The sequence below is a fragment of the Rhinatrema bivittatum genome, chromosome 2, assembly GCF_901001135.1.
Source record: "Rhinatrema bivittatum chromosome 2, aRhiBiv1.1, whole genome shotgun sequence".
Taxonomy (NCBI): domain Eukaryota; kingdom Metazoa; phylum Chordata; class Amphibia; order Gymnophiona; family Rhinatrematidae; genus Rhinatrema; species Rhinatrema bivittatum.
This window is the reverse complement of record NC_042616.1, coordinates 722,672,276-722,697,600: the sequence shown is the minus strand read 5'-3', so window position 1 is coordinate 722,697,600 and position 25,325 is coordinate 722,672,276. Positions and strand designations below refer to the sequence as shown.

At 41.2% G+C, this 25,325-nt stretch overlaps 1 protein-coding gene across 9 annotated transcripts in view; it reads right to left on the bottom strand.

The window, feature by feature from the left end:
• GRHL2 (grainyhead like transcription factor 2) overlaps positions 1 to 25,325 on the bottom strand; it is a 294,199-nt gene that overhangs the window by 227,743 nt on the left and 41,131 nt on the right. For 6 of the 9 annotated variants that reach the window (XM_029591826.1, XM_029591824.1, XM_029591828.1 and 3 more), the window contains exon 2: positions 916 to 1,105. In XM_029591826.1, coding sequence (XP_029447686.1) covers positions 916 to 968 — 53 coding nt within the window. In that variant the 5' untranslated portion in view covers positions 969 to 1,105. Of the gene's footprint in view, positions 1 to 915; positions 1,106 to 3,340; positions 3,463 to 25,325 lie in introns of those variants that run through there. The other 3 variants (XM_029591820.1, XM_029591821.1, XM_029591822.1) reach the window with 1 other exon arrangement.

Genomic DNA, 25,325 nt, shown 5'->3' with positions numbered 1-25,325 from the left:
TTCAATTTAACCTATGTTGCTATATAGCTTAGAACTGATCTCTGTACCAAGCAGATAATGAAGAAATGGAAAATGAACAAATTTTGGTAAGAGTTGCCTTTCCAAGCTGTAGGCTCCAAGGGTTAAATAGGAAATATATATGGAAGAATAGTGTAGGTGGAAGATCAAGCCATAGGCTTTTATGGAAAGTAAGGAAACAAAAAGTAGTGACAGAAGAAGTTTATGGCATAGCACATAAGGTGGCCAACTCCGGTCCTCGAGAGCCATATACAAGCCAAGTTTTCAGAATATCCACAATCAATAGGCACGAGACAGATTTGCAGATAATGGAGACAGTGAATGCAAATTTAATCTTATGTATATTCATTTTGGATATCATGAAAACCTGGCCTGTAAGTGGCTCTCAAGGACCAGAGTTGGCCACCCCTGGCATAGTCAAAGAAAGAAAAATCCTTGGAAACAATGATAAATAGGGAATCAAGGTAAAGAGAAAAGGTACGATGAGATAGTTGAACGACAAGGATGATGGTATGGACTAGGGATAGATGAGAATACAAATATATTTGGAGTCAATAAAGGGGTAAAAATAGGAATCTAGAAGGACTCGGAATTGTCCTCGACATGGACACTATTAGGTGTCCATATTGTGCCAGTCACACTCAAGATAAACATGTATCAGTATCCAGAGGGAACCATGGTCTATGGCCCTTATCCAAGAATTGTCACTGTGAATTCATTAGACAGAGGTGTGTTAAGAACGGGAACAAAAGCCCCAGGTAGTTGCAAATGAGGGCTAATGATTATCTAGCTCAGTAGAGGCCAGTTCTGATTGAGCTGGAAGCCCAAAGTAGTAAGAGAAAATGCCAAGCAAAAAATAAATAAATAAGAATATAATAAGAAAAAAAAACAATCTACCTTGTAATAATCATACAGAAGGCCAAGCGCAGCAGCACTGTCTTCATCTCCATTAATGCTCATCATAGCTTTCGTAGCTGCTGTCAAAGGATTTTCCAAATAGGACTTCCAGGCCTCATCTTCACTTGTGTAGGCTCGTCTACTATTGAATGAGGTATCATTGGGCACCAGGACCAGAAGCCTTTTGTTACTATAAAAACACAAGTAATGCACAATAGTAAGGTCAGCAGATATTACTCCTTCTGCCTTACACAGTCAATTATATTTTGCAACCTGTAACAATTTGTTTATTAGAAAAGACAAGAAAATAGCAGATTTATTAACTCAGTTATGCATTTTCAACAGAAATACATCAGCTGTGAATCACTGTGATCCATCAGAGAGCATCAAATGCCTGGTTGTACAATGAATATCCTTGATGCACAAACATGTCATGAAGCTGTGAACAATGGTAAGGCAGCTTAAACAATGGCTAATGGCATCTTAACATATTCTAACCTCCCTGAAGTGTCAACTAAGACAGCTTAATAAGTTTGAAAGTTCACTTCAGTTATGTTTTTATAGCAAAATTGGTGACTTTTTGTATCCCTCCCAACAACGTTTACAATATAAAGAGAAAATAATCCAGCATTTCCTGAGGGCTGAATGCACACAGCTATTATCCTCATATTTAATACTGAGGGTAATTTTCTATTTATGCAATAAATGGGTGTTTACTCTTCTGAAAACTGCACCCCCTCCACCTCTCAGGGAAGGTAAAAAAAAAAGTACACAAGCTGGAACAGTGCATGTGCTTTTCCCTGAAGGGAAACAGGGGTGGGCTTAGGCTGGGTGCATACTTTGTACCTGCTTCAAAGGATCAGTAGCAACAGATTTGATGGGGAGGTGTACCCAAGGAACAATGGAGAGGGGAGAGGGGCATTGTGGCAGCAAAAGGAGTGGACTAGCAGGCTTAAGTTTCTTGGGTCCAACCCTAGTCCTAAAACCAAAAAAGATCTCACGTATTGTTCAAAATGCAAAGATGTCTACATTTTAATCATTTTTCTGTTTCAGTGGAAGCATCAGTGATACAAGAGAGCACATTGGAGTGTTCCCATGTATTGTTCACATTGACTCATTATTGGTTAACGACATATCGCTGCTTAAACGTCACTTGAAAGACAGATTCAAACTCGTGATGCTGCCCGATAAAAATCGCAGTGCTCGATTTTACTACCACACATACATGCAGCATATGTTATTAATAAATAATTAAACTGCTCTGCAATGTTTTGCTTTGATTGCTGCCACAGGGAGAAGAAAAAAAAGTACCTGCAGAGGTTTGCACCTGATTTCTCTGTGGATTCTTTTCCAGGCAAGCATGGCTTCAAAAATCCCAAACGTACCCAATGCTGTGGCCTCCCCCAACCTAATTTTCCACAGCCAAATGATAAAAGTACGCGTGATTTTGAATATTTGTAATTGTACACCCCCGTGTAGGGTGGACATTTTGCAAAAAGTCCCTTATCATGGGTAAAACGCTGTTTAACCTGTAGGAATGCCTCTCTTATCCTCTCTCTATATTCACTTTAATAAGTGTTTATACCCCACCTCTGCCACGTCTCCCTCCTATTTACTCTCCTCCTGCCAAGCTTTCTGAGGGAGAGCAATCATACATTGTCTGTATTGTTTGCTTAGTTTTGTTTTTTTTTTTAACTCCTTTTGTTTCCGCATGTAGGAAAAATATTTCAGCAACCTCCAAAATCGCAGAACCTTTAGGATAAAGCTCTCTGGCTCTCCAGAGCCCATTCTAGTGCAGCTCTTTGAATCATTACAGCGTTTGCTATCTTGAGTATGTAAAATACATCCTCCAAGCCAGAGACTCTGGGAGTTCAGCAGCAACAGCAGGTCATTTTCTGCCTGCTCACGCTAACAATAAATACAATAAACACACGTATGTTTTTTTTTATAAGATTGTTCTACTGATATCCATCTGGAATGAAATTTAGCAAGGGAGTAATACAAATATTCCATTCCCTTCCCATAACACATGCCTCAGAGTGGGGTCATAACAGAATCAGAATCAAGAAGATACTAGGTAATAATTCATATCCCCAAAGGCCTGGGATTTATGCAGCGCCCAAAAATAACTAACGACACATACAAAAGGTCCCTTTTCCAAAAGAGCTTTCAATCTAAGTGGATACCTGAGATGATGGAAGTTAAAGCTACTTGCCTAGGGTCATAACACATGCTAATGGCAAAAACAGGATTTGAAACCAGGTCTTAGTCCATTACTCTAACCACTCGATCCACCCTGTTCCTTCAATTCAAACCTAACTGTTAAGCTGTGTACAGGCTGATCAATTTGGTCTCCTCCAGCGTGTAAATCTTTACTATGTGGGAGATACACATTACCCAGCAGTGTCTGAATCCAGTGCTTTACCTCCAGAGTGCAAATGTCCTGGGCATCAGGTCAGGCAGGCACCTGCCATAATCTCGAATCCAAGGAGTTGTGGCTGACCTGGAGTGACCCCTGCCAACAGGTCACACAAAAGAGGAGAGGCTGGGAGGGAGGGAAGGGAAAAGTAGTAAGGAGAGAGCCCAGAAGGAGTGAAATAAGCCAGAGGGAAGTGAGAGGAGAAAAACAGGATAGCAAAAGGCAAAATAAAGCACAAAAAAAAAAAAAAAAAAAGATTCTAGCTGGCACCCAAGTTTTCAAACATTTTCCCACTACTTTTTAACCTGATATCCTTTGCTTTGAAAGTTATGCTCACTATATTTTGTCAAAGCTCATGACAACTCACAACTCAGCAACTGTCATGACTTATCTGTGCAAGTGAGACTCTATAAATATGGTTTTGCTTCATAGATTTGAAATATTATAGAAAACAGATTTTTTCAGAGGCAAACTGTGCACAGAAATTGTGCACAGATGAATAGGGTCTGAGTGCTAGAATTTTGGTTTGTGGCAAGGGTAACCACCCCTTCCATCACCTTCATCAGGGGTCACCTTCAGGGGCTGCTGAGCACTATCCAACTCATTGCAGCCTCTGGATAAATGAACAGATTCATGCTGTTGGGAGCAGGATTGCCTGCAAGGTCCATACAGATCATGCAAAAAAAAACCCCCAAAAACCCCTGGTATTCCAAACAAGAACATTTTATTAAAGTTTTAAGTCCAGCAAAAAGGTCAGAAAAAATATCAGCATGCAGTCTACAGTCCACAAATGAAATATCTTTCTCAAATGTTTCAAAATAGGTTACTTGCTTAAAGTTGCTTAAGATCTTTCACATTAGGAATCTCCCTCTAAAACTTCTGCTTCAAGTCTCAGTGGAGAACAGGAAAATACATCTCTTCACCTTCTCACACAACTCTGGCTAAGGTTTCCCCAGGAAGACTGTGTCCCTTGTTGGAGAAGGGTCCTAATCTTCCCAGCTGGCTCTTAGCCCTTACCAGAAGTAGCTTCTGAAGCTCACTTCCTTGGATCAGTACCTCTTACACGAACAAACCCTGAGCTCCCCAAGGTTTCTCTCTAGAAACTCGTCAACAAACTCCAGGACTGGACTCTTCTCTATCACTCACCGAGCCATACTCCTATACCATCTCTAAAACCCAGTCCCTTTCCCTCCTTTCATCGACCATCTCCTGTACATCCCCTTGAATCTACATTTATTAGATTCTACCAGTAAGGGCTAGAGACCCTTACACAAGAAATATATAATAATACCAGTGGTAGCCCAATATGAAAAACACATGGATATGTACAGTGCTGTGCTTCCAATTGTGAGGTCAGATTACTTAACACTTGTGGCAAGGAACTGAATTTAGCAAAGCAACTGGACAAGCATGGGCGGGGGATCTCTGAAGGAACAGTAATGACTGTAGAGCTGTGTAGTAGGTGTGGATGGGCAGACGAGATAGACTATATGCTCTTTTTCTGCCATGTTTCTCTGTTTCTACATGCAGATTTCACCCTTTGTCCAGAGAAAGATGCGTTACATGCATAAATATTGGTTTATCTTCACTGAAAGACAAATACATCAGGATTCTTGCTTTGGTGCTTTGCTTTTTTTGTTTTGTTTTAGTCAAGTGTTGTATTAGCTGCCTACTGCATTGTGCAGTTTTGTGTTTGGAAATGGCTTTAGCTAATATTTGACAAGGCAGCTAGCTTGCTCTGAATGAAATAAAAATGGGTGGCTATATTTATTGAGCTAGTTCACTCTCTCTTTTGACTTCTAGTATTGACTATTTTTATGCATTATAAAAAAATTATTTCAAGAACCTTTGTTCCTGGTTGATAATGTTGGGTCCCTATAATATTTTTTTGTTCACAGTGCTTGAGCTAATTAATTTTAAAAGCTTAGGCATACAAACCTTTTTTTGATGTTTAGTTAGTAATATTGATTTTGGCGTTCTGTAGACTCAAGGTTAAGATTTTATTAGTTTAACATTGATTTTTCTGCAGTTTCTTATATTTAAGAAACTATACAAAAATTCCATTTACAGTAGAAATATAATTCTTCCTTTAAAAAAACAAAAGGAAACAAAAAAAAAAACAAAACACCTTAGATACAAGTTTAAATCTTGCTCTCTCAAAATAAGTTCCCCTACATCATTTCCCATGGTTGGAAAAAAAAATGTTTTTGCAAGAAACTCTAAACAAATATATTTGGCTTCCCAGTTAGAAAAGGTAGAGAAGAAATTGGCTGAAAAATAATGAGAGATTGTGAATGTAAATCCCAACAACAGTAATCTTGAGTTTCCTAACCATATGATAAGTACTAAAGGCCCTCCCTAAACTTTAAGACTTTTAGGTTAGTTTGCAGATTCAACCTCTTTTCTATATTGGGTTGTTTTAGGCTATGCCTCCCTATTTTGGCCGAGGGCAAGATGCTAATATAATTAATATCTGATTTTACTCCAACTAGTTGGTATTAAGCTGGCAAGAGAACAGATGTTATACATTTGTCACAATTACATCCTATAATATTGCATCTAGGAATTAGATTTAAAACATTTTTAAAAAAGCATTAAAACTGTAAATAGTGCTGGTTAATATAATTAAAAACATTGAAAAAAGGGACAATAAATAACTTTTTTTAAAAAAATCTTTAAAAAGTTTTAATGCTATTTTCTTGCTTCAGATTTACTCCGGAGTTTGCACTGTGTTTAAACTGCACTTGGAATACACTATCAGATAAGTATTCCCCAATTATGTAATTTTAATTTGTTCCCTTATCTTTGTTATTGACTCTCTCTCTCAAGAATGTTGATTCTTTGTTTGTTTTTTTTTCAGTTGCAGGTTCCGGTTATTCAGGAAATCAAGCTTCTGTTAAGTATATTCTCTGTTGATTTTTTTTTTTAAACTATTAAAGCTCTCCTTAAACTCCACTTTTGCTTTATGTTTGTTCCTTAAAATCATAATACTTGTGCTTCTATAATGTCCTTGAACTCTTTCTGTTTAACTTGCTGAATGTCTTTCTAATTCTGGCCAAACTGTCTGCATGCACCCTTTTCTCCCATTGATATACATCTTCACTGTTCTCCTCTGGTCCTTCTGCTCTATCCCTACATAGTTCTTCCTTCTACTTCTCCAGGTGTTTTGTGTTGTGACCTGTACTCCCCATCACTTAAGAAAATTAGAGAGAGAAAACTAATTCCCTGCACATAGATGTCTTTTGCAGACTAGTGTGTACAAGTGTTACCTCCTCGAGCAGGTTTACCTTAGTGAAACTGGATTTTTACCAGCTAGTGTAAAATAAAATATAAAGGTACAATGCAATCTCTTAACTTCTCATCTTTGACAAATTGTTCCTCCAGATTTTATTGTAGCACTGAGCAGGTTTTTTTCTTTGTTGCTTTTAAATTTAGTCATGCTTTCAAACCAGTCCCTCGGTTTTCTAAAACAGGGATTTTTCCCTTTTACTGCTTCCACTTTAAATCTGACTAATGTTCACCAGTTTTTCCAGTGCTCACAGCTCTGAGCATCCCACTTCGTGCAAAGACTTTTGTGCTCACTGACAGCTACTGCAGGTGAGCATTCCGCTCCTAACAGAAACTTTAATTTGGCCTTGAAATGGGAATCACTTCCTTCCTCCACAAGGAAATGCCCCCAGTAATTTCTTTTGCCAATTATGGGTTTTTAATTTTCAAACTTCCTTATTAAAATGGCTATGATCAATCTTATTAAGAGATCTAGTTAACTGTCGGGAGTTTCAGTCAGTGATCTTCAGACAATTTTTATATATCTTTACTTATTTATAGTCTGCTTTTCAGGCATTTTCAAAGCAGAATACATTGACCAAATATAAGGGTCAGTTCTTTCCAAAGATGTGTCCTTACTAGGAGTTATGAATGTTGTCAGAATGGACAAAATTCTCTTATTCCTTCACTCACTTTACTAAATATGTATGAAACAGAAAACTTTAAATTCCCATGCTTCTGTCTTTTTAGATTAACTATCTGGATTTGCTTATCTTTTAGGACCATGTGGCTTCAAGGTAAACTACCAGATCACAGTCACACAACCCAATCACACTTAAGTGTCTCCTACAATTAGTGTTGGGCTTTGCTGAGATTTTGTTCTGGTCTCAATTTTTAGATAGTTTTTCACCTAAAATTCTCCGATTCTGAGCTCTTCAGGAGGAACAACCTCTCTATAGGGCCTCTCTCTTCAGAATCACAATGGTCTCTCCAACTGTAACAGAACCGTAAGCTCTAAATCTCACTGTGTATTCGTCCCCAGTGACATCACAAGAAATAGTCCTAAATTAAATCCTTTTAAATACACCTTAATATGTCTCTACGACTCCTCTTATTACCCTTCTAAATGTAAGAGTATCTCCAATTTTCCTTAGGGATAAATATTAAACACTGTAAGCGTCCCTGTGTTAACAACTAGCACAAGCTGGAAGCAACAAGGCTTCCCTTATGCTGACAACTTGTCAGTTAAAATGCAAATGAACTGCTCAGGGGATTGGATGGAACACAGAACCCCTGTGTATGTGTAGCCTGTCCATGATTCCCCAAGGACTCTATTGGGTTCCCCCCCCCCCCTTAGAAAAGTCCTCTTTATTTTTTAAATGTAATATTTCCTGGGGCTTACAGTGGCCAAAGGGAGCTTGCTCGGAGATCCATTCTACCATCCAAGCCCTATTACTTTTTTTTTTTTTTTTCCAAATCATATCCCTGGTGACTAGAAGTACCTTACACCTCTGGGTTCACCCAGAGATTTATGCTCCCAGAGCAGTTCAATTTTTTTTTTTTTTTTCTGGTGCCTAGCATCAGCGCCTTCATGGACCCAATCCCACTTCCACCTTCATATGGGTTATACAGAGGGAGATTGTCCAAGGCTCTCCTGCCTTCAACTTTGCCTTTGTTTAATTTTTAAACTCCCCGGTGGCTAGAGGCAGTGATGCCAAGAATCTAGTGCTGCTTCCAGGTCTGCAGACGTCACCAGCAGTAACAGCACTGGATGCAGCAACAGTAGCAGTGACAGCAGTAGTGGGAGGCAGGTAAGCTTCCCCAATACTATTAACCTTTTTAATTCACCACCAGCGGGTAACCAAGACAGCTTCCCTGCCATCCCTCTGACTGCAGCTCAATAGCTTCAATGGCAGGAGGCAGATAGCAATGCTCCCGCCACTTCAGTTGCCTCCTTCCTCTCTTCTGTCACTGGCCCTCTCTAGCCTCAGGTCACGGCACACACACGGAAAGACAAAAGTTTAAAAAAAAATTCTTTTTTAAACTTCAGCTCCTCTTGCATAGGGTAATGCAGCCCTAATCCTATTCCAGCAGCTGAATCCCATCCCACGAGCTGCAAATAGACTGGGACTCTACAGCCCTCTCTTCCAGCAGCAAGCCAGATGCCAACTCCTCCCATGGCACCAAGGGTATCTTGGGCATTCATGCCCCAACAGGTAAAAACTTTTTTTTTTTTCACTTTTCTGTCACATATTCACAAATTGTTACCACTCCCTCAGATCCTCTATGCTTATTCCATGCTTTCTTGAATTCAAATACTGTCCTTGTGCCTACCACATCCACTGGGAGATTGTTCCATATATCCACTAGGAATGTGCATTCATTTGTGACGAAATAGGAAATATGGACGATATTTCCTATTTCATTGCATTTGGGGGGTCTCTGGAATGATAGGAAAACCCACTAAATTTCGTGTGGTTTTCTTATCGGTTTTTTTTGGAAGGGGGGAGAAAGGGCACAAAAAAAACCCCCAAACCTACCCCAACCCTTCAGATTTAATTAATTACAATCCCCCACCCTCCCGACCCCCCCCAAAACTTGCCTAAAGTCCCTGGTAGTGCAGCAGGGGTCCCGAGAGCAATCTGCCCCTCTCGGGCCGTTGGCTGCCACTAATAAAAATGGCGCAGATGGCCCTTTGCTCTTACCATGTGACAGGGCCTATAGGTGCCATTGGCCGGCCTCTGTCACATGGTAGGAGCAATGGATGGCCCGGACCATTTTTTTTAGATGGCGCCGGCCATCCATTACTCCTACCATGTGACAGAGGCCGGCCAATGGCACCGATAGCCCCTGTCACATGGTAAGGGCAATGGGCCATCTGCGCCATTTTGATTAGTGGCAGCCAATGGCCCGAGAGGGGGAGATCGCTCCTGGGACCCCCACTGGACCACCAGGGACTTTAGGCAAGTTTTGGGGGGGAGGGGGGAGGGGGGAGGGGGGGATTGTAATAAATTAAGTCTGAAGGGTTGGAGCAGGGGGGGGTTTTTCGGATTGGGATAGCCTAAAACAAATTGGCCCGAACCGCGAGAAATGAAATTTGCTGTGATGGGCCGATAACGAAAGCCAAACCGAAAGGTTCGGCCGAATCACATCTCTAGTATCCACCATCCCCTCTGCAAAGATTATTTCTTTAGATTACTCCCAAGTCTACCCGCTTTCTCCCTGAACCCATAATCTCCTTTCTGTTGAAAGAAGCCCACCCTCCTGGGCATTGATACCTTGATGTTAATTAAATGTGTCTATATTATGCCCCTTTCCTGCCTTTCCTCTACGGTATACCTGTTTAGAGCTTTAAAGTCTATCCCCATATGCTTTAGAATCAAGAACGTTGATAATTTTAGTAGCCATCCTCTGGACCGTCTCAATCCTGTTTATATCCTTTTGAAGGAGCGGTCTCCTGAATTGTACACAGTATTCCAAGTGAGGTCTCTCAGGGATGTATACAGTAGCAATAGCACCTCTCTTTTTCTGCTGACCACTCCTCTCACTATGCACCCAAGCATCTTTCTGGCTTTAGCCAGCACCTTATCTGCCTGTTTGACCTCCTTAAGAACATCAGATACTATCACCCCCAGATCACACATTTTTTCATGCTTAATACAATTTCACCCCTTATATTGTACCATCCATTCCCCTGAGTTTTTGCAGCCCAGATGCATGACATTTTTTAGTATGAAATCTTAGCTGCCAGATTATAGACCGTTTTTCAAGCCTCACTAAATCCCTCTTTATGGTTTCCAAAACTTCCTAGGTGTCTACCATGTTTAGATTTTGGTATCATCCACCCACACACACAAATTTTCCAAGATATTGCTTCTGCAATATCACTTAAAAATGTTAGAAGGAACCAGTCCAAGGACTGATCGCTGTGGTATATATAGCTCTTCTAATGTCCCCATCCCCAGAGTGTGCTCCATTTACCATCACACTTTGTTGCTTCCAATTCAACCAGTTTCTAACCTAGTCAAATCACTTTAGGGCCCATACCAAGCGTACTTAGTTTAAAGTTGCCTATTCAAAACTGTGTCAAAGGCCTTAATGAAAAAGAAATATATTACATCTATCACTCTCCCCCTGAAATAGTTTTCTGGTCACCCAGTCAAGGGAATTGACCACATATATCTAACAAAACCTAGCCCCCTTAACAGTACCTCTTGATGCACTATTGGTCCCCAAAAAGGCACAGAGGAGAATTTGCCAGGACACCCAAATAAGTTCAGTTGGTCCCATTGATGGACAGTGGACAGAACCCACTGGTCTGAGGTTATACTGGGTCATTGATTTGCCAAGAACTGCAGCCAGCTTCCAACCAGGGAAATCCAGTATCTCTTTATTGCTCACCTTTCTTTTAATGTTTGTAATTTATATTGTAGTTGCTTTTATGATTTTAGTATTGTACTAGTTATTTTATAGCTACATATTTGCTAGTATTTTGATTTTATTAATGATTTATTGTATTTTCTCTACTTTAATTATATTGTAAACCATTGTGAAGGTACTACTGATACGACGGTATATAAAAAACTAATAAACTAGAAACTAGAAAACTATGGGTGGCTGGCTCATACTCCCTACGATCCGGTCAAAACCACATCCCAGGGTTTGTCAGGGGCACCAACTGGGGCTTGGGAGCTCTCTGCTGCCTGGGATAACAGTGAGAGCTCACCCTCTGCGAGTGGGAATGAGGGGGCGGAGAATAGTATTTCCTCTGGTAGTAGCAAGACCTCCACGGACCCTGCCTCGCAGACCTCCTGGCTGAGAAGGGTGGATCTGAAGTGCTGGCAGAGAGATTCTGGAGGGTCTCATGGTGATCCCACAACTGGGTCACCATGTCCTTCACCTCATCTCCAAAGAGATTCTCTCCTGGCAGGTCAGCGAGTCTTTCCTGTACCTCCAGTCAGAGATCAGAGACCCACAGCCACACCATTCTGTGGGCACCAATTCTCACTGCCATCTTGAAAAAATTGTAGGTTGACTGAACCTAGTGTTTTCCCACACTCCAGGCCCTGATGCACCAGTGATAAAAAGGTGTCTTGCTACTGTTGAGGCAGCCGGTTGGGCACCTCCTGCATCTGCTTCCAGAGGTTGCGCAAGTATTGGCTTAAGTAAAACTGGTAGGAGGTGATGCGGGCAATAAGCATAGCTTCCTCAAATGTGTTCCTCCCAAGAGCATCCATTGCTCTATGATCCTTCCCTGTGGATGCTGAGCTATGAGTCCGAGAGCGCTTGGCCCTCTTGAGAGTGGATTTGACCACCACCAATTGGTGTGCCAGTTGACACTTTTCAAATCCAATAGCCTCTTAGACAAGGTAAACCCCATCCACCTTCCTGTTTACAGGAGGTACTGTGAGGAAGTGCTCCCAGATCCTCAGCAACTCAAAGATCTTGTGTACTAGGACTACCATGATTTCTTTAGGAGTCTCAAACTGAAGGATTTCCAATATTTTGTGCCTGGTTTCCTCCTCTGTCATTAACTGAAAAGGGATGTCCTCAGCCATCACCTGCACAAAAGCTGTGAATGTCAGGTCCTCTGGTGGAGACAGTTCTGAGGGCAGATCCTCCGAGTCCTCAGAGGAGGATTCCAAAGAGTCATAAGGGACCTCATCCTCACTGTAATCCACAGAGGCTGGAGCCCTAGATGCTCGGCCTTCATCCAGAGGCATCGGCCCTGGCAAAGGTGGATGGGGGGCAGCAGGTCTCTGTGCCCCTGATGGCCTCAATGGAGCTTCCTCCTCAGAGTAACAGGCAATGAGCACTGGATCGGACAGGGGAAGAATCTATGCCCCACCAGTCATCAATGGCATCCCGGGAACCAGTGCCAACTGGGTCAGTAACACACCGAAGAGCACACTGAGCCATTCCAGCAGCAGTTCCAGCAAAGAGCATGGGTATTGGCTCTGAAAAGGGGCCCTGCATGGTAGCGTGGTATAGGGCATGCTCAGTGTGCCTAGTCAAAGTTCTAGAAACTTTGACATAAGTTTTCCATACCAGGCTCCATCCGATGATGTCATCCATGTGTGATGACTTAACATCCTGCTTGGCCTAGGAGAAATTGAGTTCATGTTAAAGAAAAATTCTGTTAGTGGAGTGCCTCAGAATTAAGTCATGTAGGTCTCTCAAGAGGTGAAGGATGTATGGGTGTGCTATAAATAGATATACAGAGCTATTACATGCCTTCAAGTATACTTAACAGCATCAACAGACTTGAGTACTCAAAAAGTGCTGAAGTATGAAAAACAGCCACAATCAATCTCCATCCTTAAACCTAGACAAGTGTTCTGAAGAACTGGAAACAATGAATGAGAATCCAATTTTTTCTGCCACACGTTGAGAAAAAAAAAAAGTTCTTAAAGAAGTTGGAACGGCAAACAAGGAAAATAATTGACAAATTGATAAATATAAATCCAAAACATTTACTTTGACAACCAAATGCAGATCAAAACTTGACAAAGGAATGCTTAAAGGTGAAATAATCCTCATCCTGTATTATAATTTTACAGTCATTACTGGTATTGAGAGAATGCCATACCCGAAAAACTGCAATACTCATATCTGGAGGCACTTATATGCCCTAATCAATATAAGTATCCAGTGATAACACTGGATTTTTTAAATTTAATGAAGACTTTAACTGAAAATTTATGTATAACAAATACATTTATAGTTTAAGGGTAAGTACTTTTCTTTACTTATCAAGTTTTGGTCAACAGTAACATTTTTTACAATATCAAAATTTGATAAAATGTATACTTCTGATGACAACAATAATCTATGGAATCCCACTCTTTGTGAGTTTTACATTTCAAAGTCAAGTGCAGTCCTCACATAATACAAGAATGATTGCATGCATACAAAACACTAGCACCCAATACAGTGCCTCCGTGTTTTTCTGTCTGTTGACCAGGGACAGATCATGTAATGTCCAAAAACACTGTGGGGCCGATGCAATATGGTGCACTGAGCCAAGCGCCCTGTTAACGTGCAGGTGGACGTGGGTAGAATACACGCTAATCAATCCCCAAATGCAATAAGGGGATTAGTGCCTATTCAAGCGCGTCCAACGCGGAGTGAATGTATTAGCACTCTTCGCATGCAAATGAGGCTATTAGGCATTCACTCTCGATGCAAAAAGAAAAATGTGCGCCTCGGACGCACATTTTAACTGTCATCTATTAACGCCTGCCGGGAGCATACGTTAGATGTGTGCATAAAAAAAAAAAGAAACACAAAATTGACAGTCAAACCCATCACAAAAACAGACGCCGAGTTCAACGGCGTCAGTTTTCGTTACCGGCAGACAGCCACAAAAACAGATGCCGATAAGCCCAGCGTTGGTTTTCTTAACCAACTTGACTGTTACCACTTCTCTGGTGACACGCTGTGAAACATTAGCAATATACACTATAAAATGCACAATCCGGGAGCTGGACAAGATCTATTCCAAGATTTGTATTTCAAATTGTAGCAATTTGGTATCTAATCATGCATCAAATATCTATATTTTATAGTGAAATCTTCAGTAATAAATAGTAATAGAAAACGAGAACAGATGGCCACACGTTGAGTGTAGTAGCGGAATGCTCTCCTGCTACTAGTTGGAAATTTCTTCTTTTCCTCTAAATCTATGCCTTCGAAAAGGAAAGGGAAGATCAGGGTTTATCCCTCTACTCCCCCCACCAGCGATAACTATGCAGCAGGAAATCACTCGTTTTCTTACCTCACCAGTTTTAACTCCAGGAGTCTAGGAACCCTTGGTGCAGGGGATGGAGAGAGAAGTCCCAGCACCAGAGGAGACTACACTGAGCCCAGACCAGAGAACAGCTCCGACGCAAAGATCAGAGCCGCTGTTCCAACCCGATCTGTTGAGTGAGGGGACTGCTTCCGGGTTGTTGGAGGTGAATTCAACTACGACCGCAGCCTTTCAGACTTGGACATCTTTGGCGGCTGCCCCGGGAGCAGAGCTCAGGGCTGGGACATCAGAATTAAGACCGGGAGAAGGGGTAAGTCTTATTGGAAGCGGCTCGCAGCTATCTCAAGAAACTACCCCAGATTATAAGCCCCTAATGATCCCTGAGCAGCCTGAGGTCATCACAAATGCTGTGCTATGGGATTTAATGGTGGGGGTTGCAACTACAGTTAATAATCTGAGCAAGAGAGTGGAACTCTTAGCTTCTCAGAATAATCAAATTTCATTTGATTTACAAAGGAAAGTTGAGACAATATCTACTAAAGTTAATACATTGGAAATGAAGCAACATGATAATGAAAAGTTTAATGCTGCGGTGGTTAAAAGACAAGGAATTTCTGACCAGAAGAATAGAGACTCTTGAAAATGCACCTCGTTCTTTAAATATCAGGATCCAAAAATTTCCAAGAATTTTAGGAGAAACTCCTCATGTTTCCTTGAAAAGATTTTTTAATGAGGTCCTGGGTTTTGAAGAACAGAATTTACCAATGATAAATAAATGTTACTTTTTGCGTAGAACTGCTACTGCATCAAATAGAATTAACCTTCAAGAAAATCTGACTGAAATTTTAGAAAGTTCAACTTTTGAGGTTTTGGACAGAGCAACTCTACTGGTCTCATTAATATCTTTACCAGATGTTCAAATTATCATGAAAAGTTACTTCAGGAAATTTCCAACATCCTTTATGAACGAAAATGTAAACATTTTCCCAGATCTCTCCTCGAAAACCCAAGAAAGACGTAAAGCTTTTTTAGCTCTACGCCAGGAAATTATTTCCTTAGGTTATACCTTTATGTTAAAGTTCCCTTGACAATGCAGGTTAAAGAGGGGAGCAGAGGTATATATATTTTTTTCTGTTGAAAATTAAGATCCTTCATTCAATCGAAAGCCCCTACCCAGTCTTCTCTCATAAATACATAATAGATGAACTGATAAACATGCATATTATACCTTTAATTGTAAATGCTATTTATGAATCTCTCTGTAATTTTCAGATCTTCCTAAGTTAGACTATATTGATTTATGGATATATAATGGGAGTGAATGCTTTATACTTTGTCTAAAATATTGCAAAGGAATGTTCATTTGGTACACTTCCATTTTGATTTCTGTATTTGCAAAATTTAGTTTTTATAATGTGAAACCCTGATAAAGAATTAAAAAAAAAAAAAAAAGAAAACGAGAGCAATATCTCTGCTGAAAACAAACGCAGAGTTTGTCAGCATCTGTTTTCGTGGCTGTCTGCCACTAAGGAAAACAGATGCCGATAAACTCAGCATTGTTTTCAGTGACTAAAATCAATGCCGGGTTTATCGGCGTCGGTTTCCCTTACTGCCATACAGCAGTCACGAAAACAGACACCGGGTTTATCAGTGTCTGTTTCATAACCGGCATACGGCAGTCACGAAAACCATTTGGGCTCATGTTAGCAAGGATGTGCTTGGGTCGCTTGCTAACACGCATGCAAATGCATTTGACAAAGTTCCTCATGAGAGGCTGCTAGGAAAAGTAAAAGGTCATGGGATAGGTGGTGATGTCCTTTCGTGGATTGCAAACTGGCTAAAAGACAGGAAACAGAGAGTAGGATTAAATGGACAATTTTCTCAGTGGAAGGGAGTGGGCAGTGGAGTGCCTCAAGGATCTGTATTGGGACCCTTACTTTTCAATATATCTATAAATGATCTGCAAAGAAATACGACGAGTGAGAATCAAATTTGCAGATGATACAAAATTGTTCAGAGTAGTTAAATCACAAGCAGATTGTGATAGATTGCAGGAAGACCTTGTGAGACTGGAAAATTGGGCATCAAAATGGCAGATGAAATTTAATGTGGATAAGTGCAAGTTGATGCATATAGGGAAAAATTACCCATGCTATAGCTATAGTTACACAATGTTCCTCTAATTTCATTAAGCACTAGCCCGCTTACCCTATTGTATTATATTACTAGTTTTCTGCCATCCTCTCTTTCCAGCTGATTAAGCCTCCAAGTTCACCCTCCTTGTTGAATGTAACTTTGCCGCCTCCGTTCATATGTTTATTTCTGTTCAGTTTTTTTACCCTGTTCGATGTAAACCGATCTGATATGGTTATTACCATGAAGGTCAGTATAGTAAAGTGTTAAATAAATAAATAAATAAATAAATTAAATATTAGGTGCTACAACCCAAGAAAGATCTAGGCGTCATAGTGGATAACACTTTGAAATCGTCGGTTCAGTGTGCTGCGGCAGTCAAAAAAGCAAACAGAATGTTGGGAATTATTAGAAAGGGAATGGTGAATAAAACGGAAAATGTCATAATGCCTCTATCGCTCCATGGTGAGACCTCACCTTGAATACTGTGTACAATTCTGGTCGCCGCATCTCAAAAAAGATATAATTGCGATGGAGAAGGTACAGAGAAGGGCTACCAAAATGATAAGGGGAATGGAACAGCTCCCCTATGAGGAAACACTAAAGAGGTTAGGACTTTTCAGCTTGGAGAAGAGACGGCTGAGGGGGGATACAAAAACTTAGATTGTAAGCCCTCTGGGGATAGAGAAATACCTACAGTACCTGAATGTAAACCGGTGTGATGTCTCAATTAAGATGAATGATGGTATATAAAAATAATAAATATATAAATAAATAAAAATATTTATTTTAAGTTTTTCTATTTATTTTATTTATTTTAAGTTTTTCTATACCGGCATTAAAAAAAAAAAATAAGTTGCGTTTTACATTTAAGTTCAAAACGAATGCACACCCCTAATAGAGGTGTTTAAAATCATGAGAGGTCTAGAACGGGTAGAAGTGATTCGGTTATTTACTCTTTCAGATAATAGAAAGACTAGGGGGCACCCCATGAAGTTAGCATGTGGCACATTTAAAACTAATCGGAGAAAGTTCTTTTTCACTCAACGCACAATTAAACTCTGGAATTTGTTGCCAGAGGATGTGGTTAGTGCAGTTAGTATAGCCATGTTTAAAAAAGGTTTGGATAAGTTCTTGGAGGAGAAGTCCATTACCTGCTATTAACTGACTTAGAAAATAACCACTGCTATTACTAGCAACAGTAACATGAAATGGACTTAGTTTTTGGGTACTTGCCAGGTTCTTATGGCCTGGATTGGCCACTTTTGGAAACAGGATGCTGGGCTTGATGGTCCCTTGGTCTGACCTGGTATGGCATGTTCTTATATTAGATGCCCTAGATAAACCTTACAGCCTTTCATTCCCCTTTCCCTCCCCCTCATATTTAAAACTTATGCATTCTTTTCATTTTAAAATTTAATTTCCCCAACCTAAAAAGGCAAATTGCATATGGAAAACAGACATTCAAAGTACAATCTTCTGAAGTAAAAATATCAACTTGCAATAACATTTATTCTATAAGCATACACTGCCCAAAAAAAAAAATCACACTTTCAAAAGTAATAGTTTAATAGACTTAATAAAATACCTCTCTCAGAGCAATCAAGGTGGTTTACTAGATCCCACATGGTATTAGGCCTATAATAAAGTGCACTGGATGTGGACTTGACCCACAGAAAGCCAGGAATAAACTGAACTACAATTCCAATTTAGTAAGCCTTCCACATCATAACTGCCAGCACTCAATCTATGAAAAAGCCATAATGCAAATATCACATCAGTCCCTAAACACCAATACACCTCCTATTAGGAAAACAGATTAAAGCCAGGTTGTTGTAAATCCCCACACAGAAACTACTGCTAGCAGAATACCTAAAGCCTCAATCATACAAGCAGAACACAGATAGACTCTCACCAAATACAGAATAAAGAGATCATAAAATATAAACTGAAACATGCAGTCAAAAACTGAACTGGCAATCACAAGAAGCCAAACTCTGTAAGCAATGCAAACACAATCAAGAAATATAAAACATTAAACATACCAATAAAAAGAATGTAAAATCTGCTTATAAATTCAGCCAATTAAAAACACGTATAAAAATGTTTAATATATTACCAAACACTAATAAAATATTTCAAAATGGCAGATACGTCACATCCAATAATTAAAACTAACAAGGATAAAAAAAAAAAAAAAAATCTCCCACTCTCCAAACCTGGGAACTTTAGATTTCCAACCCTCCTGAGAGTGTTGAATACTGAAGGAGGGAACACAAATGTTAACCTCTCTCGTACACATATATACAGATACTCACACATGCACATGTGTGCAGGCACTCTCCCTCACAGACACACACACACGAGGCTGGGAGCAGGTTGTAAGCTGGGGCCCCCTTCCATCCTTCTGAGGCTTTCCCTCAGCTGCTTCTGGGTTTCAGTGTGACCCAAGGCAGGCGCTGCTTGAAGAATCTCCCGGTCTCTTGGCTCTGGGCAATAGGATGAACAGGGTGGGGAGGCAGTGGCGGCAGCCACACAGCACAAACTCAGATCTCCTCGAGTAAGGTAGCACGTGGGGGAGGAAACCCATCCCCGTGTGGGGGCGGAGCGCATCCACCTCACTTTCCGCTGCTGCTGCCATCTTGATCCCTGGGACTCTGGTCTGCAGCCACCGCACTGTCCCATGCTCTCTCCAGCATGCTGCACTCTTTCACCTGCAGTGGCACCACCGTGGCAAATTTCTTTTGTTGGCAGGCAATGGAAACCCTGCCAGCACCTATCTTTTAAAACATAACATACATATGAACATAAGATATGCCATACTGGGTCAGACTAAGGGTCCAACAGCTGTGACAGGAAGGTTTCAGGGAGCAATTTTGCCGCTATAAAATCTTGACACCTGAAGCGACCGCCTCACCCTGCCTCATTATAGAACCACCCCTGTATACTGACCCCTGAAAACAAGCAGCTGTTCATCTACTGTTTGATTAATTCCTGGACCACAAGGCCTTCAAATAAAAGCCACATATCTTGGAAGGCAGCAAGCTTATCAGCAGCTCTTCTTTGGGCCTGGGTTACTGTATTATCACACATGACACGTATTGGTTCTTGAAACCTCCTTAGAGACCTCATGGCATGAAAGTAAAGGCATTCAAGCCATGCCTCCCCAAAGCAAAGCATGAAGCTGTGTGGACAAGAGGATAAAAGAGGCCAATATGTTATATCCATTAGTTTTCATTCTCCGGGGGACGCTGGGTGACTACAGTAATTCCAGTTTCTGACCGTTTTAGTCTCTTACTATTAGGATAAGAATGACCTCTTAAAGGAAGAGTGTGTCCTAGTGGTCTCCCCTCCTCGCATGCCCATGTAATTCCAGCACATTCATGAATAATGACTCCAACTATTTTGCAGTGGACAAGTGGTGGACTCTTCTTCTACACGCTACCATTCTTCTCCTGCATTGAGTTGGCAACTCTAGAGGCTTCTGGAAGTGTTGGCACTGGTGCCTATAGTACAGGAGCTGAGGTTTTGCTGTCTTCTTCCTCGGTGGTTTTAAGCTGCCCCATCATCCCTGTGCTGTTTTCCGTACAGCAACAGCTTAAATCTCCTTTGGTCTCTTTTGCATTTCTCAATACTTGATGATCATATCTCTCTCTCTTCATATGTAATGAAAAAAAAAATATAGTCACATGGTATTGACACTTCAATTAGCAATATTATTCTTAAATTTTTCTTCTTTACCACTGTGTTTGGTTTTCTAGCTATGGAGCAGTGCAATCGGAGACATAGAAAATGTTGTAGAAAGATAAAAAAAAAACAACCCCAACTGTTCCAAGTGCCACAGGCCTAATTAAGAACTACGAAGTGCACTTTGATATGTGGCCTGTATATATTACACCTTTTGAGTTCCAGAAGGAAGCTCTCTTTTGCACAATGTAAATACTAAGAAGAGCACTAGCAGTAAATTTATACCCAACATACCCTAGCTTAAGAGTAAAGTGCATTCTCGTCAGGCTATGTCATACACAAAACTAATCCATTTGGAGACACTGCCCCAAGTACATCCTTAGCTGTGAGGAAATGAAAGTGAAGCTGAAGATTAAGTGAAGTTGACATATTGCAACAGGAGGAAACTAGGAAGATTAAATAGGTATTATGATCCATTATCTATCACATTCTATGCACTGAAAAATTCTGAGAAGTGTCTGATTCAACATAAATGGGACTGAAATCCAATCTGAAAATTTTGCCCTGTTTTATCAAAATAAAATAATTGAAGTACCGAGTTTTTCTTGATTCAGAAATAAGCAGAAAACATTAAAAAAAAGTGTCTTGGCCACTCTTGAGAGCATAAAAATTCTGTGTTTATTAATTGAAAATACAACATTTACTGAACTGTTTTGGCATCAATATCAAAATCTTTCATGCATTACTCTTTCATACAACTATATTCTGTACCATCACTTTAATAAACTATTTGCTACACTAATATTTCATAAGCTATAGTAATTTATAATATTTCACTTTTTAATTTAGTACCGGAGTGATTTTATGGCACCTTTGACAGTTGCCAAATGCATAGCCTTCTTCATTATTATTATTTATAACTTTTCTATACCAAAGTTCAAATAACAGAGTTAATTATCACTCCAGTTTACATTGCAACCATAAAAAAACAGTGACAGAGTTGTCTTACATAGAACAGGGGGAGAGAAAAATTTGGATACAGCTTAAGCATGGGGAGTAACGTGTCAAAACTGGTAAGAACTGATAAGAGTTGGCTTTTTGGGGTAACAAGGTATTCCGAGGGAGGGGGTAGGAATGAGGGATTGGAAGGGGGTTGGAAGGGGGGTTGGAGGGTAGCGGAGGGTTACCATAGATTTAATGAAACTAATATACATATATTAAATAGCTTAGGCAGCGGAAGAAAAAGTGCTTAGGCATCTGAGCTTAGGAAGAGAAGGTCCGTGGAGGATGAGGCAAGGACGAGTGTTATGGGAAGGCTTGTCTGAATAGTAGCGTCTTAAGACTCTTCTTGAATGTAATTGGGCATTGTTCCAGCCTAAGGTCCGGTGGGAGCAGGTTCCACTGTTTGGGGCCTGCGGTGGAAAAGGAATGCAATAATTGCTGTTGTATAAAATGGTGTACGCGTATATATTTATTCCATAGAAACAGATGATGCGAGCAGAAAAGGACCACTTGTTGCGCGTCCCATCCGTGCATGGGCCTGCTCACCTTCCCAACTCCTCGGCAGGTCCCGAGTCGGCCTCTCCGGAGACTGCAACGAGCTCCTCTAGGCCTCAGCGTCCCGCAGCGGCAGTCGCCAGGCCTTCTTCAACGTCCCAGGCCTCACGACGGAGCTAGACGTCCTCCGTGATGTCGGCCCCGCCCCTAGGCACGTGCGGACCGTCCGGCCTCTTAAAGGGCCAGGGGCAGGACCAAACTCCGCAGCGCGCCCTGAATGAGCACAGTATATCAGGAAGTTCCTGCCTGCACTTCCTTGCCTTGGCAATCGGGTCGACACCGTGTGTGTGTGTACTAGTTTGCCTCAGTGGCTCATCGCTTGTTCCAGTCTTGTTCCAGCGTCCTTCTGTTCCTGCATCCCTTCATGTAGTACCTCTTGGACTGACTCTCTGATACTGACCTATGCCTGTTCCTCGACTTCGCTGACCACTGCCCGGATACTGACCTCTGCCTGTTCCTCGACCACGCCTGACCTCTGGAACCTGACCCCTGCTTTGGCTGACTACTCTCAGACTGACCTTTGGAACTTGACCCTCACTATCACTGATCATGCTTCCTTGAGTCTGGCCCTGCTTCTAGCCTTCTCATCGCAGACACTGTTCTGGCCTTCCTTGATTCCCCAAGTCTCCAGTCTCGACATCGACCACGCACCCTTGATCTTGGTGGACACACTCCTCCACTTCCTTTCCGGGAGAACCTGCGAGGCCCACTTAAGTCCAAGTGGCCCAGGTCCCCAAGGGCAGGACCTGGGCCACCTGGGGGGACCTCGGACCTCCAGTGGTAAAGCTCCAGCTAGCCTCTGTCTCCTCCTGTGCTCCGCCCACTGGTGGCAGGTGCTTCCTGGGCCCGTCCAGGGAGCCGCTCCTCACTGTCTCAGGATCCTCACTGTCTCCACCTCCAGGTGCAATACCACTGGTCCATCCATTGTGTCTACTCGCTGTACCGTCAAAGGTCTTACTCTATTTCTGGTCTTCATCCTTCTTCCTAACACTAAGATCCCTTTTTGTTTGTCACAATACATGTTTGAATTATATAGCCATGTTTTCCCCCAAGTTGGTTCAAGGCCTGAGAGAACTGCATACATTTTTGCTCTATCTTACAAGCTATAACAAAATGGATCTTCAGTGGGAGGGGGGGGAACAGTGCAGCTCAAAAACAAATAACATGACTGACACACAAGGCTGGCTGTCTCCTAGGAGATTGCTGTCTACCTCCAAAATAAAGCAAACTATAGTGCATCAGACAATTCAGTTGGAGGTCCATACTCAAAAGTATTTAGTTGGCTAATGAATATTTGGGCACATCTCCGGCTAAATTGTAGCCAACTAATAAATTAGGCAGCGAGAATTTAGCTAGTTAAGTTACAGGCATACCGGGGGCATAACTGGAAGGAACTGAGTTAGCCAGCTAAGTAAACCGACTAACTCAGATATTCCGAGTTAGCCAGTTAACATAGCTGGCTAGTCAGGCAAAAAGAGCTGTCCTACAGTTAGCTGGTTATAATTAGCCGGCTAAATTTAAGATAGTCAGCTATATGCAATAATATGGCTGCACTACTGAATTTGCCTCTAAAAGTTTGCCAGATAAGTTTATCCAGCTAACTGCGCTATCCGGACTGTGTCTGAATATGGACCTCTCGCTGCTTAAATGTAGCCACAATAAGATTTTGTATTTCCAACTGCAGTTTCAAAATAATTTTTTTATTATTTTATTTTAAATCTTTTCTATACCGTCGTTAAGGTGGGTACCGTCACAACGGTTTACAGTAAGGCACATAAAAGTAATGATACTAAAATCTGTCAGTTTACATTGGTGCCATAAGGTTCGGTAACATAGTTTGTAATCAGTGTTAATTGGTAAGTGCAAACAATTAATGTCCAGTTTAAATCCAACAACAGTTTAATGTCTCTGCTGATTAACTGACAAATTCTACATCATAAACATATCTGGCGCATGGCTGAAACGGTGCTCACCAGCAGTGTTTAAATAGTTAACACTAGGATGTACATGGGAAAAAAAGTTGTTGTGTTTCATTTTAGAATTACGTTTCTATTCTTTTCTTGTGTACATCATAGTGTTCTACTGTGCACTATACTATTACAATGCACACACTTTACTAATAGTGCATGCTAAAATGACAACACAAAAACAAAAATGTTAGATTTGACTGTCATTTTAGATAAGAAAAAGTGAAAAAAAAAGTGATATACCTAATACCATGCATGTTTTCATTTCATTTTGAACACACACCACATTCTCCTAGTTAATTATCAGTAGTAACTGATCACAGCTGGGACAACCACACAGTTTTCTAGGACTTTCACCTTTGACTTGAATGAACACACTTCATGGCCCCCGGTTTCCTGTGGCAGCTCAAAAATAGATAATGCAGCAACATTTCTGAAGGTGGGTGGCAAATTGCGTAAATTTGCATAACAAAATAGTATTTTTCCATCTTTGCTTATATAAACCCTATACATTTATTTTTGTTCTTTTGAAGGGGATCTTAAGTAGTATCCGTGTGGGAGAGAAAAGATATTTCAGAGATGGGTGAGAGAGAATCAGGGATGGAAAGATTAGTGTGGTGAGGGAAAAACAAACAGAGGGATGTTCTGGATTGGGGAGAGGGGGGCAGGGAGGTTGTAGCAAAAGGAAAGGAATAATGAGGCAGGGATCCTTCCCCTCCCCACCCCTTGTGTTCTCTCTCTCTCTCTCCTCCCCATCTTATGAGTCCTGTCTCTCATGCTTCTCTCCCTCCATCCCAGGTGCCAGTTCCCTCTCTCACAGACAGACACACACGGGCCGATGCAATACGCCACAAGCTGAAAACGGGCGCAGTATATAGAGGAGGGAACGCATAAAAAAGGGGGCGCTAGGGTGTGTCCATAGGGTTCAATTGCATTGGGCACCCACAATTGCAACAGGTGCTCAATATCAGCGTCCGTTTTATCCCACTTTTTTTTTTTTGTTATTTTGTTGAGGTTGCTGGAGTGTCTTACATTTAGCGCCTCTTGCTATATGGGTGTCTAAATTGTGCGGCCATAGGAAAATGTATTTTTTTTTTACTCAAGCCAAATATACATTTTCTCCACCGCAAGCAGTAAATTAAAGTGTCACTAAGATTTTCTAAGTAGGAGGAAATATGTCACTGTAACAGAGGACTTTTTATTTTCCCCTCATGAGCCCTTGACATGCGAATTGACTTTACTCACTTCCGGGGCTGCAGTTAAAATTTTCCGCGTTAAAAAGGGTGCATTGGGCAGCCAGCGCGTTCCTGCATCGAAGGGTAATCGCTAATATCCTCATCTACGTTAAATTTACATGCGAGCGAGCGCTAATCGGCTACGCATTTGTTTGGGCGTGCGTATCTCCTTATTGCATTGGGTGCTAGTCTAGCGCACCCAAAACGCACATCCAACCTTGTATAAACCTGGGCACTAGGCTGGGTGCACTTTATTGCAGAAGCCCTAGCTCCCTCAATCCCCCCCTCTTACCATCCCCCTCCCCCACTGATCCTCTTGCACTGCTCCAACTAATTTCTCAACCTCTAGCCAGCCAATTCTGCAACAAAATCTAGACTTTGCAGCCCTTTACTGT